The following is a 17,062-nucleotide window of genomic DNA, read 5'->3' on the forward strand; positions in this document are numbered from 1 at the left end:
CACTCAGACTTGTTGATGAATTGGGAGGCCTTAGAAATATAAACAATTAATCAATTAAATCCTTGCCCCTGGGAGATTGCAATTCCATTTATTTACTTGGGGGAGGATTGGAAGAAGAATTAAGTCCCAGAATAAGTCATCAGTGTTGGAGGCCTGACCCAGCCCTAAAGGTGGCTGGGAACATTTTTTTTTCTTACTAAGACTTGCAACCTAGATTAGTTGGCAAGGCTTTTTTCAAGCCACAGCCCTTGACTGCTTGAGCCAGGCTTACAATTCCTCTTATTGGAAACAAGTTCTGAAGTATCTGCACAACCTTCCAGCTTTGCTGCCTTACGTTTCCCCCTCAGAGCATGCTGTACTTTCCCCTCACTGTTTTGTAAAGTAGGAAATGCCCACACTCCTTGTGGACCGCTTCCTCTCTCAGTTTTGGGACTCTCCTAGCTTACACCAGCTAGTCAGTAGGTGGCTGTAGTTTAGGTTTGCCTTCCTCTGGGGCTTGTCTCCGCAGTAAGCAGAGGGGTAGGACAAGATTTGTAGATCTGATTCAAACAGTGTTTCACTTCCCCCCCCCCTTTCCTTCCCATGAGTTTCATATCCTTAAGCAGAACAAAACCTTTGAGGAACAAAGGTGAAGGAAACGATTAGAGGGAATCTGCATCTGTAGATCAGGGCGTGCATTCCTTCCCCCTTTTACTGTTTTCTTTTTCTTTTTTAAAATTTTCCTCATTCTACAGGTGCTTGACCTGTGTCAGCAGCCACTATCCATGCCACTGGTGTAAATACAGACATACATGTACCCACAATGTGGCCAAGTGCTTCTTCCTAGAGGGCCGAGTCAACACCGCTGAGGTAAGAAAGACCACTGGAGTGCTGCCATCTCAAGAGAGTTCCCCGCCAGCCATTAGGATGATTTTTGGACCTGAACACACTCTGTACTCTGTGCCTTTTCATCTTTCGTTTGTGAAACCTTCACCACTGGGGAAATCAATGGCAGTTTTATTCCCCTGCTGACCTACAGGCAAAGGGAGTCGGGAGAGAGATTTCCCCATACGCCTTGAATCTACCCCTCTTCCCGGCGTAACTTCCTTCCTTGCATTTTCAAGAGCTCCCTGTTTCTGCATAACGGCAGAAATAGCCGTAGTATTTTTATAGTTTGCTCTTCCAGCATTGGAGTGACCATTTGGGAGCCAAATTTCCATTTCCATGTTAATGCAAGTTGTGCAGCTGCTTGCACACATTTAACTGGAATATTTTTTTTCACGGTGTCTTTGTAATATTTTGACCCTGTACAGAGCTCAAACTGCTTTGCTGAGCACTGTATAGGGTACAAAAGGAGAAAAAGCGCAACTGGAGGGTTGGACAAGAAGTAAGAATAATGAAAAGGGAACATTCAAGCTATGGTATAGCAGTTCTCCCTTTCCTTTAAAAGTCTGTCCTCCAGCTCTGGCAACATCACGATATGTTATTATAACAATGAGTTCTAGAAACTTGGTTCCAGTTGCAGACTGAAAGGGAAAGATTTCTGGAAGTCACCTATTTAGAGGTTTAGCCTTGTGCGCAGCGTCCCCCGCAGGCTTTGTATAGAAGGAATCTCGGACCAGGGAATCCCAAGCAATCAGAAAAGAGTCAGCGTGGGGAAATTATAATAGTACCGAAGTGCCTTTATTGGGGTGGGAGGCTGGATCGATATGGGGGAGGCCAGAGTGTTTGCTGGTAATGGGGCCAGTGGCTCACGATCAATCGTCTGGCCCAGGCAGCGGGATCAATAGACCTAGAGACGCCCGGGGCTCGTTGTGGGTAGGTAATTGATAGCAGTTCCCTTGGAGGGGCCAGCGTTTGCGGTTGGATGTGGTGGCTGGGGTGGGAGGAGGCTGGACAGCAGGCTTTGAGGCTCTGGGAAGTGAAGTGTTGCCTGTGACTCTTAGGCTAGGGAGCACTAGCAAAACTGTTGTGCTGGGGACTTCTAGATCATTCCGTGTGGGCTATGTTTTCAGTCTAAAGAATGGAAGCACTAGAAGGGAAAATTGCTTGGTGCTTCCAGGCTCTTCTTCCCACAGGCTGGGCCTCTTGTCTTGACCCCATTGTCTTCAGCCTCTGTAGGAAGTTGCACCCGGGGTTTAATTGTTCTCCAGGTCAGAACTATGTTTCCTGTATTGCTTGCCAGCATCATGGCCACCCTGTGTCTTTCCTAGCCCTATAAACGGAGCAGCCAGCCCAGCATGCCTCCCCCGCCCTACCTTTCCTTTGGTACCAAGGAGCAATTAACCAGACTCTGGTTTCCATGGAAACTCTGAGCGCCCAGCAGGCTCTTTCATCTCCATCTCTCTCAGGCGGCCACCACAGGCAAAGGAGGAGCCGGGAGCCAGACTCCTGGGCTTTACCCCTGTTCACTGTGGAGTGTTGGGATGTGAAAGGTTAGGCAGCTGTTTCCCCCTTGGGGTAGAAGGAACCTCAGTCCCCAGGAGGGAGAGACTTGTTTCCTATCCCCAAGAATGATTATAGGTGTCTTCACATAGGAACCCAAATGACAGTCCTTAAAAAAAATATATTGGAAAGCAATATCACTTTACTCATTGTACTTCTTTCTGGTAAGCACGGGCAGGATCAGACTGTTGTTTTTTTTAAGCGTTTCATGTTCCCTGTATGGCTAATTTGAAAGCAGTGCCAGCCTCAGTTTGCATTTAGAAATGTTCCCCTTTGCAACCCTGTCTTGAGAATATTCATGTCATAAATAAACAAACAAAGCACACGGCTGCCTGCAAACGGCACGAGTGGCACTTGCCAAAGCTTTCAGGTTTCTGAGCACATGGCTTGCATCTTTTCATTCACACCAGGGCTGCCCAGAGCTCCTTGCTGGTGGGGAGATCTTGATTCCTGTGGGAGTGTTACAACCCATTACCCTGCGTGCCAAGAACCTTCCACAACCTCAGTCAGGCCAGAAGAATTATGAATGTGTCTTGGGAATCCAAGGTCGCCAACAGCGGGTGCCAGCTGTACGCTTCAACTCCAGCAGCGTACAGTGCCAGAATACCTCGGTGAGAATCGTATCTTTTATAGCCATATTTTTATTCCTCTTACTGTTCTGCAACCAGGAGAACTGAGAACTTCCTGGAAACAGAATACAGCTCCTCAGCTTTCTGCAGGTACAGAGTCTTCCTTGTGTTTCAACTTGCCAATGAATTACAGATTTTTTTAAAAACTCTTTTGAACATCTGTAGAGTTACTTGTGTATATTAAGGGTAGCCCACAGAATTTGTAAGCACATCGCAGATCATAGTAACACGGTTGCAGTGTTGGATTCAGTTTGAGCCATGGACTTGCTCGGATCGTTACTAGTTGTCTACCTGTAATGTGGGAATATTGACCTAGATTAGTTTTTCTAAATGTAAGAATTCATTGAAATAATTGATACCCTCAATAATAATTTCCTGCCTGGCTCCATAAAAGAGTTACCACATGACTAGATTTAAAGAAGCTGGTTTTTTTTTTTAACTGACGTTCCCTGATTCCTTGACCCTTGCAACACTTACTTTGTTGTTTTTTTTAATCTAATCATTTTCTAGCCCATTTTCCAGGATTATGTTCCTTTTGCATAACTGGAAAAACAGAATGCAGAGAGTTGTCGAATCAGTCTTCAGCTCATGCTTATCTACATAAATACCTAGTGCCGTGTTAAACCTTGATTGAACACACTATGTGCAGAACATAACTAAATGCAGACTGGAATTAATAACAGTCTAAAAGGATCAAAGAAGAAGCCATTTGTTCACCCCAAAAGATAATCTGTACTTTTGTTGCTTGTCAGGGTCTCGGAGCCCTCATTGTGAATGAGAAAATGGGACCTTTGCCTGGCTTGCTCTTAAGGCCACACAAAGGGCATTGGTGGGGGGTGTCCGCATGTGGCCAACTAGTTGTACAAAAATACTATGGGCGATACTAAGTGCTCTATATTCTGTTCTTGCTTTATGAAGATAAGGCTTCAGTGGTTATACAGATAGTCCTCGACTTACGGCTTACGATCACAACTGGGACCAGATTTCTATTGCTAAGCCAGACAATTGTTAAATAAGACATGAACTTTTTTGCCATGGTTGTTAAGCAAATCACTGTCATTGTTAAATTAATCATGCGGTCATAGAGCAAATCTCTTTTCCCCTATTGACTTTGTTGTTGAAAAGCCAGCTGGGAAGGTTGCAAATGGCTATCCCATGACCTCGGGACACTGTCGTAAATACATGCTGGTTGTCAAGCAACTCAGTTTTGACTAGGTGACTGTGTGGATGCTATGACAGTCATAAGTGCAAGGACCAGTTGTAAGTCACTTGTGTCAGTGCTGTTGTAACTTTGAAGAGTCACTCAGCGAATGGTTGTAAGTTGAGAATTACCTGCAAGCCATGGCAGCTGCTTGTAATTATTTCCAGTAAGAAGCAGAAGCTGCCAAGAACAATTGGTTGAGGAAATGTCACAAAGTATACATTGCTTTGCAGGAGCATCTGGTTCAACTCTATAGGAACAAAATTTTGAACCAGATAAGCCTTTGTCATAACTCTTTTTTTCATTATTACGACTATCTTGGGACAAGATCATAATGGTGCAAGTTAATTTAATTTGTCAATTTGTTGGTAGCAGTGGTTAAAAAAAACATTTTGGCATTAAGATGATTGAAAGGGACAGAAGATTAATAGCACTGCAATAACTTTTGAATTATCCAAAGGCTATGTTCTTGTCTTCTCATATCTAGAAGATACAATATTTAGAAATGAAAATTAAATGGTAGATGAAATTGAAGTAGACCTCTCATGATTCCCCATCTGAAGGGCTGCATGTTGAGTTAGGAGATCTGTTTAGAAGGAGAAATTTAAAAAAGATATTTAAAATGGCTGTCAAGAGAGTTTACAGCCTTCCTTTTCTCTCTCATGTAATATTGTGTTTGAGACCAACTAATACAATTGCTTGTGGAAAAAAGTGTGTGTGGGGAGAAGTCTTTACCCCTCTCACGTCATACTAGAATTATGGGCCATCCAATTAAATGGATGGGCATGAGATTTGAGGCATGCTGAAGGACAAGCTTTTTTGCCCAGTATGCACTGACGAATTTTATTGCCACCAAATGGTGGTGAAGGCCAATCACTTAGATGGCTTTAAAGCAGATTCAAAAGAGCTAGTCTCTGTGCATTTACCAATGGCCGTTAATCATCGTGTTTTTGTGGAACCACCCATGTTCAGAGGCTGTAGTGTATGCTATTGACTATGGGGGCCAGCAGCACCAGGTTATTTCTTTTCATTCTTGTAGGCATCAGGCTGGTCCCTGTGAGATTTGAGATGCTGGAATAGCAGAGCCTCGATCTGCTCTTTTTACATATTTCAGATGCTAGAGATAAGAAACAAAAGGGAAGTCTCCTTGTGACCTGCATATGACTTCCCGTATAAGTCCCAAGGGCATGCCAACTTTGAATTTTAGGAGTTGTGATCTTGTACTTCCAGATATCCTCCACCGCCCATGGCAGAGATCTGGTCTAAATGATTAGAATTAAACTTAGATTTGCTAGGAGTAAAGAGCCTTGAATCATCCTGGCGCTGGTCAGTTCTTCACCTTCACTAAAACTGCAATCTGGTAATCTGGTATGGAGCTTTCGTCAGATTCTTTATTGAGATTGCCCTCTGCTGTCCAAACCAGTATTACATCCTCTCTTTTGATTATTAATCTTTCAGATTGTAAATAAGATTGAAATTATTCAGGTCACAGCCCAAGAGAACCAGGCTAGGAACAGCTCTAAACATTGTTGAGTTGGCTATGATTCTCCTCCATGCTTGTTCCTTCTCCCTGGCATCTGGCCTTCTTGCTTTTTCAGCTGCCAAACATATCTTGCTATCTACAGCCATCACAAGCAATAATATCGTGTCCCGGAATTCAAGAACATAGTAGCTACAGGTAACCTGCGACTTACAACTAGTCATGATGGTCTCAGGCTCAGGGCAAGTGCTTTATGCCCCGCATGAAGCATTTATGGCTGTAAAATGTTGCCCTGCCCACCACCACCACATGACTCCATTTTGAGCACTTGGCAACTGGTTCTATCAGGCATGAGAGATCAGGTCCACACATGAAGGTCTAATTAAACCGATTTATTGCTAATTATGCCTATGCACAAGCGTTTTTTTTTTCAACTAAGGTTAACACCTGCTTGGGGTTAGATAAGGGTCAAGAGAATTCAAGGGAGGTCGGACTCAGTTTCCTTGTGGCTGCATTGGGATTCTAGGCTGACCCCTCTTTTACCTCCACCCTCAGGTTCTGCCACTCCTCTTACAGGCTCACATTTAAAACTGGTTGCCAAGTTCATTTTGATTGTGTGATCCACACTTGCAGTCTTCTTTGCTGACTTCCCCAGAAACTGAATGGGGAAGACGGTGGAGAAGGTTGCAAGTGAAAGAGATGTTGGATTTGAGGTCCATTTCCCCTTTCCTCCTTGCATGGTGGTGAAATCCTCCTGCGTAGTAGTGGAACAGGCCTCAAATCTGGCAAAACCACTACCGAATGCCAGGGTTCTGAGCCTTTCAAAAGGCAGATGTTTGCTATAGCATTTTCCCCTCCAGGGGGATGTAGACCATGACGTTCGGTAAAATTCTGCAACCTGAGCCTTTTAGAATCCTGGCATTCTCTGCCGTTTTATGAATGTGTTGTCATCTTCCACCCCTCTGGATGGGAAAACTAGTGAACGCCAACTTTCTGAGCCTTCCAGAGCAGTGGTGTTTGCTAAGCATGAACTGGAGACATTGGAGGAATGGATTTCAAATCTGGTGAAAATGTTAGCGCATGCCATTGTTTTCACAACAGTTTTTTTCCCCTGAGGGGGCAGACGACCTCCAAGCTTCCTTCCAACTCTGTTATTTTATTCTATCAGTTACACTTATATCGAAGAAATAGTCAAATCAAATTGTTAAAGAAAGGATGCCAAAGGAGAGACAAAATGCGAATGACAAAAATTAAAAAATATTTTGGTAAATTATTTTAAACAATTAAACTGAATTGTCCCGCAGCAAATTGTCCCATGGCAAGTTTTCCTGTGGCAATTTGGCCATGACGAGTTGGTAGTGGCGAGTTGTCCCGTTCAGAATTGGGAGAGCCGGGATTTGGGTCATTTAATTTATTGAATTTATATACCGCCCTTTCTCGAAGGAAAGGGCGGTTCCCTAAGTGAAGAAAGACATGTGGTGCCTTGTTTAATGACCACTTCACTTAATGACTGAGATTCCAGGCCCAGTTGTGGTCGCAAGTGGAGGACTAACCTGAACATCTATATTTACCCATATTGTACAGCTGTCTGTTGAGGCTTCCTCCTGGGAATTTATATTATTGCTCCTGGTTGGATCAAGGCAGACTGGGTTATACTTGACTCAACAGTTTTCTTCCAAGTCCTAAGTCCACTGATGACAGAGACTAAGGGCACTACTGTTGAAGGCTCCACTACTTAAGTAGCCACCCCCACTTAGCCGACAGACTAAGAGCTTCACTACTCCACTGACATGGACTAAGGGCTCAAAGAAGATGAGATGCTACAGCTCAGTGGTTAGTCTGGCTGTCTATCTTATAATTTGGGTAAAGCCTGAGCATATCTGATAGACATCTAATTGAGGAAGGTTAGTCTAAGTTTAGCTGGAAAACTCCTGCTTGTGGTGTCCTCTGGGGTGGTATTCCAATTTTGGTACTTCCTTCCAAGAGAAATATGGCTGAGTCTATAGTCCCTACATTTGGAAGAAAGCTTAAGAGATGCTTCACCCATGCGTTTTCAGGGAAGCAACTGCCCCGCTACCAGACTGTTTCCAAATCAGTTGCTGAGTAATATATGTTTTAATTATTAAAATTTAATTTAATTTTATTAAATAAGTAAAATGCTGTTAATTGTATTGTTTTATTGCAAAGTTTTTTGGGTTTTGTTTTTATTGTAAATTGTGTTTTATTACTGGGAGGAATATCTGCATGCAAATAAAAATTACTATTAATACACCTGTTGCCCCTGCTGTACTACTAACAACAACAATAAAGATAATAATAATAGAAGAAGTGTTATAGAATATAGAACAGAAGACAAATTCACCATCAGTCAATTGCATGAGGCAGCTTTACTCAGAACATCTTACATTCTGCAACGGTACCTCTAACTCTATCAAACAACATCTGCCTATTGCATGTCCTCGAGAAGGACTCTATAGGTGGCTAAGAAACCCAAATCTAGTCTGGACATCTGGCTGACTGTGCAACAAACTTCCATAATAGGGAAAAAAAAGTTCCCTGTTCAAGTCCTCTGTTTTGCATGTAGCTGTTACTTGGCTTACTGGACGGAATAAATTTCCTATTGGTGTAATGATTTATATTTGTGATTTGATGGAGGTGGCCTTAGTGTTGAGTCATGCTTGCTGGATTGACTTTGGGCTTCATGGTTTCTGTTAAGAATGTGGAGGCTAAATTCTGACAGGTCAGGCAGTAATCCTGGACCAGCAATTTGACATAGCTGCTTCTAGGTGTCCGTATCTGCTGGCCAGCTGCTTGGTAACTTTGGATGAGGAGAAGCAACAAGGCTACCAGCTAGAACAGAAAGTGGCAAAAAAATTGCTCATAGGTCTGATGAAACACAGCAGAGTTCTGTTTGACAGTGATGGCAGCAAACAAAAATGATTTTTCTGCCACCATTGCTTTTATGCGGAGCCATCCAGGGAGCAATTTTGAAGAGTGGGAAATCTGCTTCTTGTAGGTCTCTTGGGTGATTTTAAGGAACAACTGAAATTTTTCTGCCAAGCATTTTTCCAATAAAAAAAAATCGTTTTCATCTGCACTGACGTAGATGCCATTTTGGATACTGTACAAATACCAAACATTGGGCTTTTAGATTTAACCTTTAGCAAAAATGTGATGATGCATCTTAATATCAGACCATTTGCAGAATAATTTTGAATGCATCTGTGGAAGAGAACAGTTTTGTCCCATCCCTTTTGATTATTCTCCCATTGAGTTGCTTCTTGAGGTCTGGCAATTTCTCTGAGTGACTTCTGTTTCTGCTAATTTCAGGATTTGGCAAATGACTACCTCACTTCTGCACATTTTATTGTGATGAAGCTAGACTGTCATTTTCTGTGGGCTTTTGCACATTTCTTTACTGTGACTCATACTTTTCTGCTGTAACTGCTGATAAAGCATCTTCAGTCTGAGGAATGGCAATCCAGCCAAGAAAGCTTACATGTCATGCATTTGAAGTTACATTTTGATCTCCATGGTGCTTTACAGTAAAGGCAACATGGACTGATCTACTGCCGGTGGGGAAGCTGGCTTATTTCTGTAAGGCAGCGATTTATATTGGGGTTTTTTTTGTACTGTATATGGTACATGGTTAAGAAAGTGCTTGGATCTGAAGATTCATCAGTAAATAGTATGAGAACTTGGATTCAATCTGAATGTATGTATGTATGTACTGAAATATGTCAAAATGTTTGGTCACTAACATTCTGAATGGAATGAAGGCTGAAAAGATAGTGCCTGAATATGATTTTGTAAACTTCCCCTTAATTGCAACAGGAAGATAAATGTCTTTTTTTCTTTCCTTTTCTCAATAGCTCTCTTTAACAAGTATATTATAGTAATTGTGTCATTCTTTTTTCCCAATGTGAAATTCTTGTACCACAATATAGCTTGGCTCACTTGTTTAGGCTGCTCTCCCAATAAGCACTTCATTTTGGTTCATTTGTTCTTGACATATGGAACAGTGAACGTCTGTGGCAAAATGAATACGGCAGTATCTAATCACAAGGAATGTGGTACTTTATATTGCTTTGCTTAATGATTCTGTAGTCTGGGATTATGCTTTGTGACATTTTGAGGATGGTACTTGGAAACCAAACCTTTTTCTAGAATTCCCATCTCCTTAAGTGCTTAGTGAATATTTCTGCACATTTATTTGTTAATTGGCATTAGAATACTGATGGGATGTGGGATTCTGTTTGCCTTAAATAAAGATTGAAAGCTTTCCTTTTGCACTCGATAGACATAAATATTAGAGATTTGTTGCTGGCACTTGTTCTGTTTACTTTTAACATCCATTAATAATGTGAAAGAGGATAAATGGACTGTGAAGGGGTTCAGATATTTTGGAGGCAGCGCAACATAATTCCAAATGACCAGGCATAAACAAAGCGAGAGAGGTGCATCAATAAAAAGTCAAAATCAGTTGGTCAAGAGGCAAAATAGCTGACAGTACTTAGACATGCAAAGTACTAAATCAGGCATGTCAAACACAAGGCCCGGGGGCCAGATGCGGCCCGCGAAGTGGTTTCATGTGGCCCGCGAAGCCATCCTGGAAACAGTGAGGGAACGGCCCCCACTGTCTTGGCCCTGGCCCAGAGACCCTCCTCCTGCCAGAGACCCTCAGATCTGTCCCACTCCTGCCCAGGCCCCCATAGGCACCCTTGATGCCAACGATGTAGAGCTGGCCACGCCCACCCAGTAGGCCATACACACTCTAGCCATGCCCACCCAGTAGGCCACGCCCACCCTGGCCACGCCCACCCGGCCCCCTGAGGGCAACCACAATGCTGATGTGGCCCTCAATGAAATTGAGTTTGACACCCCTGTACTAAATATACTGAGAAGGAGATATCCCTTTTATTTATCTGGAACCCTGATCAGCAACTAGCTTTACATGATAAGTGGTTTGAAAGAAGTCTTTCCCAATCTAGGCCCAGGATACAATATGTTCATTTAAAGATCCCTGTGTTGGCTGCATTATTGATTTTCAATTAGGGGAAGAAGATAGCAGAAGTTTAATATAGATTATATTCAGCAAAATATCAATTGTATATGAAGTACCTGTCAAAAATGCATGAGAATTTTTGAGAATATTGGGAAACGATTAGAATAGTAACTATGAATTCTGTACTGTGGTACAACTATATCTTTTTACTCTGGACTATCCAGATATGACACTGATAGGATAGGTATGGTGAGTACCAGGTTAATGAAGGTCAGTTTATAACAAGGGAAATATCTGTTCTACATAATTGAGATTTTTTTCTTCAACTGAATTCTATAATCATTTCGAAATAGTCCATAGGGGTGAAGAAACCAGGCTGAAATCATTTTTTATTTTGGCTGCTAGAACTTGCTGAATATTTTCTAAACATAGATGCTCGATTCCAAAAGTTTTCAGCCCTCCATTAGTAAATGTGTTGTTTGTAGCGCTAACCACCCAACATAGAAAAATGTATGTGATCAGGAAAAGCCATACATTTTTCCATTTATTCCTTTTGTGTTATTTTAGTCAAGCTTTTAATTAGACTACAAACCTGAGTGTGTTCTTCTATCCAAGCCATAGTTTGTAAACCATGTTCATTAGGACTCATGAGGGTAAAAGACTGCTTTCACTTTTTTTCTGCTTTCATCCCATCTGTTAATAGCACCGAGTAGGACCATCTACACACAGCCTAGCCATGTGTGCAATATATGCATATATAATAAATGTGACATAGAAATTCCAGTATTTCTCTCAGCAGCTGTGGGTTTGTCTCTGCAGAGGCCACCTAACAGGCTAAGAATGCAGGAAGCACCAGGAATAAAGAAATTGAATAATGATAAAGAAGTTCATAATAATGAAGCAGTTTACTTACTCCCCAATTTAAGCCATTACCAAATACTGTAGCTCTTTCTCATCTATGATCCAGACAAAGAGCAGATCATAATTTGGCTGACTCAGAGCTGTTCAGGCCCCTGCAGATGGCTGTTAGGTGAAGGGGTACTTAAATGTTTGTTCTACTCTATTCTTTTGTTGCTGTTTTCTCAATAGGGGAACCCAATTACTCAGTTCCCTGTAATCACAGAGCAGCATTTTAACTGTTCATCTTCATAATTTGCTACCCATCTATTTCTTCCTCAGTATTGGTACGATGGCGAGGAGTTGGGGGAACTCCCTCTGGACTTTGATGTCATTTGGGATGGAGATTTTGCCATTGACAAGCCACCAGGATTCAAAGGTACCAGCTCTGGGTGTCAAATGTGTGTATGGTTTAAGGACACACAGTTTCTCTTAGTTTATCACTGTAAAGCTGGTACTAATTGATTTTGGTTTACTAGTTCCCTGTAATTAAAATTTTACTTATTGGTAGCCTAATAAATAAATACCAGGGATTTAATGTGTCAGAACAATTTTGCAGGTCGAGAATGTTCTGCTATTTAAAAAAAAGACTGAGGTTATTTCCATATCTCATTGTTTCTGTGCCCCAATCTTTCAAAAAAAAACCTCTGAAACAAACCTGCCTATCTTCTTTTCCCTTACTGATCTTGCAATACCAAAAACACAGTAAGCCCATTAGTGCTATGTTTTCAGTTGACCAATAGGAATCTGCAAAAAAAACCTCTTCAATTGTTGCCTTATCCAAAACAACTAAACCAACAGAAAAAATCCTCTTTTCTACCACACAAAAACAAACGAAAGAAATTACTAATATATCCCTTCCCTGTTTCTCCCTCCCACTCTCACACACACATTTTCAGTATATGCTATATAGACGTTGGTTGTTTGGAAAAAAATATGAATAGTTGTAAGAGGCTGAACTGCTTAGCTACCAAGCCATCATTCATCCTAGATTAAAAATGCTATGGTGAGCAATGAAGGTGGCACCGTAACAGGTCATCAATTCTGCAGCCAGGCACTTTTCTTAACATAGTAAAGGTGGCAGCTGAAGTGAAGGAGAAGAGGTTACAAAAATGCATACTTTTTAGACTACAGGAATTACAGTAATACTTGTAGTTTGCTGCTCTCTCCATTTCCTCTTAGGGGAAGTAACCAAAATTCCACTTCTCTCGGGGAACGAAAAAATAATTCCAACAGCTGTTTAGTGTTTGGCAAGCAGCTTGTTTCCTGCCAAAGAGAAGGTAGAATTAAAACTCTTGTCAATTTCAACCTGCTAAATCAAATCAGCATTCTGCTAAAAGGATCAGCTTGTGGCTGATGCCCATGGCAGAGGGATAATGCAAGCATTTCTTGCAGTAGGGAAATGGACTGTTCACAAGTTCTGCACAGTTTTACTGACCTAAAAAGGGGGAAAAATAAGTTCTTGAATTATGTTTATAATATTTGGATCACTTTGGATTATAGTTTTTGAACTGAAAATCAGCTGTATCATTGAACTCAGTCTGCTGCACGGGACCACAGAGATCTAGAGCAGCTTTCTCTCCTCACATAGAAATATCTTAAATCTTCCCCTCTCTTAACAAGTTCAGACACATCAGTAAGACACAAATCCATCTGTCCCCATACCTCACTTTCTATGATGCTATGGGTCACTTCATTCTCCTGCACAACCCCAGTTCACTCTGCTATAGTGAATACCAGCCTGGATGCATTCAAAACAAAGTTAGCATGAAAACTGAATATGCAATTAGTCACTTTGTTATCTTACAAGTTATCTCAGCACCTTCTCTATTAGGATCAGTACAGCAGTTTTATAGGAAGGTTATCCGATAGCAGCTGGCGCCAAGCAATCTGCAGGTTCTTTATTATTTTAACTCATATTTTCCCCCCAATTTTCTTTAGCTCTCTTGTATAAGTGTTCAGCCCAGCGCTCTAGCTGTGGACTGTGCCTCAAATCAGATCCACGTTATGAGTGTGGTTGGTGTGTACCTGAACGTCGTTGCCTTTTGCGTCCTCACTGTCCAGCTTCCAGGCAAAATTGGGTTCCACCCGGTCGGCGTGGGGCACGTTGTACTCACCCTCGTATTACACAGGTAAGAAGCCTATCAGCAAATCTTCACATTCCACCTCTGCTTTTTTTTAAAGTATGTTCTTTAGGAAATATACAGTATATCCCAATTTTTCTCAGCTTGTGTCATCCCTCAGCAGGTATGGTTGTTTACATGTTGAATGGTGAATGATGGGATTTGTAATCCAGTGCATTAGTAAATTACAGAATGGGGAACACTGGCTTTCCACACCCTTCAATTAAGAATCAGGATGGTTCATAACTGATTAATAGAATCATGAATTAACACTGTGGTCCTTTCACCCAGGCAAAGAATCCACCTAACTCAAAAAAATCAGTAAAAGGGGAAACTGCTTCTTTGAACCTTTCTTTGAATTGGGTAGCTTTGCCATTATGTCCTGAAATGTTACAAAGACATGAAATGTAATGGAGAGAACCTATAAAAATATGGAAATGTGAGAATCTATCCCGCTTTGCCATCACTTCTGTTCATTGATCATCCCGTTTTCATTGGTTTCCTTAAAGGTAGCATCCACTCCCATTTTATGGTATGTTTCAAGCTTACACATCTTGGGTGTGGTCTTTCAGTGTTTGGGAGGCTAATATAAGCCCAGTTCTGCTCCGATTATGTACATGATGAACATGGAAATTGATTGTATCAGCCGCTTCCTAATTTGGATGACTTGTTTAGGGATGATTTTTGGTATGACTTTTATGAGTGTCAGAATCTTTTCATATTTGTATCCTGGATGGAGAAAGAAAAGAAAGAAAGAAAGAAAGAAAGAAAGAAAGAAAGAAAGAAAGAAAGAAAGAAAGAAAGAAAGAAAGAAAGAAAGAAAGAAAGAAAGAAGAAAGAAAGAAAGAAAGAAAGAAAGAAAGAAAGAAAGAAAGATTGACTCTTCTTTGTGAACTCCTTACTTCCCCCAGCAAATACCTTTTGCTTCTCTCCCTGTTATTTCTCTTTCTCTCTGCAGGTATTGCCACTGACCGGTCCCAAGGAAGGTGGGACTCGGGTGACAGTTTGGGGTGAGAACCTGGGGCTTCATTTCTATGAGGTCGGTGTACGGGTAGCAGGTGTCCGATGTAGCTCTCTCCCTGCAGAATACATCAGCGCTGAGAGGTAGGTGAAAATTGGGTGGGGGAAAAAAGTGAGTAGTGTAAAACCTGGGATCAGTTTAAGAAAAGAATTCAGAGGAGAACAGAAAAACTAGGGAAGAGCTTTGTCATCTGTTTGTAGGGTGTGCTTTGCTACTCCTGTGCAGTCTGACCAGTACAGTGTCCTGGGCCCTCTAGTCAGCTCTTTCTTCTGATGGATGGAACCTGACTTTATTTGTAATAATACTAGTTATTATGTGCTTCCCATTTCCTCTTTCACTGTTCTTTGTTCTGCCAAAGAGTGCTTTCTATGTAGACTGCAACAATCTACTCCTGGATATTACATTTCAGCTTCTTCACAGCAGCCAAGCCTGAAGTCTGTTAGCGTGGATTGCTTTGTTCCTGGACATGGTGCAGTGCCTTTTGGTTAACATTGCATAAGGACCTGTTGCAGTCACAACCACAAAATAGACTGAGAAATATTGAAGTATTGAACCTACTAGTAATAGATGGCATTTAGTGTTTCTAGTACTTCAATTTGTGTACGGTACTTTATAGATGTTATCTTCAGGCCAAACAATCTTGCTTGTATAATTTCCCTGTGTTGTTTTTTTTTCCCCCAAACAAGATTTGGCTTGGAGGGATCAAATTTGAAGTTACGTGCTGGGTGGAGAACCTTAATCTATTTCTTTGCCCTTAAATTTTCTGTTCAAAATTCTCCTCCCTCCCTTCCTCCTAATTTTGCTCCTGCTTTACATTTGAAAACCGGCATGCAAAACGTCAGGGTGTGTTAAGCACATCTATGTGTAATACCTTTTTTGGTCCTCAATGAGCCTTACAACAGCACTTGGAAAGGCAGGTTGGTTTTATTACCTTAAATGATGTGGGAAGAGCTGCTGGACCTGCCCAGCCGTGCAATAGGATCAAACCTATCTAAAACGCGAAAGATCCTGATGAATAGATGGTAAAAGCTGGTTCACTGTACCAACGCATTGTCCTTTTGCGGAGGGGGAAATCATTTGTGTTCTGTTTTACCTAGCTAAAGCATGCAGGCTGGAACCAGGAGAAGGGTGATCGAGACAGTGTCTGTGATCTCAGTACAACCCCTTTGCTCTTTTCTTCTTAATATGTGCAAGAGGAAGCCTCTGGATACTTTGGCTTAATAAGGACAGATACAAGCCTTCGAGCCCCAGCTTCTTTTAGCTCCCCAATGAGCTCATTGTTTAGGTCAGGTTGGATTGGAGACTTGCCTGTCTTGCATTCTTACTCCGTGTTCGTCTTCACACTTTACCAGCAGCATCTTTGGAAGGGCCTGATTTAATTCCCTTTTCTCCTATGGCTGTCATGTGTCCAGTCTCAGATTTTGCTTGAGGAGTCAGTCCTTGAAATGCAAGAAGTACTATTCCTCCCCTCTTGCTACCCAGAGAGGGGAGATGCAGATAGAGGAGGAGACATGCACGCCCAGAGGGTTAAAATGACTGAATTATGACATTTGGGGGAATTTGACCTAATAGTAAAAGGAACATTTGTCTCCTACTTCCATTTACTGTACATCCTTCGTTTTGAAAACAAAAATGAACCAGCTACTTTGCTACCATAGTCTGGCGTGCTAGGAAACACAAATGGGATTATAGCAATAGCACTTAGATTTACTGTATATGCCGCCTCACGGTGCTTTACAGCCTTCTCTAAGCAGTTTACAGAGACAGCGTATTGACCCCAAAGTGTTGTGTCAGCCCTGGATTGTCTCTGGTTGCTCTACACACATGTGCTTTGCCTTCTCTCATGAGTCATGTTCCCAACCCCATAGGATCTGCTGTCTGGAGGGACTGTCTCATACAGCCTAAACCTCATAGCCTAAACTCTTGTGAATATGCAATACCCTCTGGGCAAAAGCATAAGACGCAAGGTGCCATCCCCCTCCCCCTCTCTCACAGTCAGGCCTTTGGAGGGGGTCTCCTCTTTTGTGCCAACCTCTGATAGAGTTGATTGAGGAGCGTAGTAGGTCCAGCTCAAAGTATTCCTGGAATCCTCTTTCTGGGCCATTGATGCCAAAGGGTACACTAGACACCTCTGCTAATGATAACGGTGCCCACTGTTCCTGCATCTCCCACAACATTAAGAGAGAACTTCTAGGGCCAGTGGAGACTTACTAAAGCTACTCTGGGGCAGATCAGGTCTCCTGTATGTCCAGCCTGCTCAAAAGAGCTGCCTATTCTGAAAG

At 41.9% G+C, this 17,062-nt stretch overlaps 1 protein-coding gene across 1 annotated transcript in view; it reads left to right on the forward strand.

Annotated features, from left to right (window-relative positions):
- The window catches only part of PLXNA3 (plexin A3), a 65,510-nt gene that overhangs the window by 22,919 nt on the left and 25,529 nt on the right, over window positions 1-17,062 (forward strand). Inside the window, exons 8-12 of the mRNA XM_081319439.1 lie at window positions 735-849; window positions 2,835-3,035; window positions 11,919-12,015; window positions 13,578-13,768; window positions 14,718-14,863. Of these exons, the coding sequence (XP_081175565.1) occupies window positions 735-849; window positions 2,835-3,035; window positions 11,919-12,015; window positions 13,578-13,768; window positions 14,718-14,863 (750 nt within the window). The remainder of the gene's footprint in view (window positions 1-734; window positions 850-2,834; window positions 3,036-11,918; window positions 12,016-13,577; window positions 13,769-14,717; window positions 14,864-17,062) is intronic.

Source organism: Vipera berus, assembly GCF_964194415.1.
Source record: "Vipera berus genome assembly, chromosome: 2".
Lineage (NCBI taxonomy): Eukaryota > Metazoa > Chordata > Lepidosauria > Squamata > Viperidae > Vipera > Vipera berus.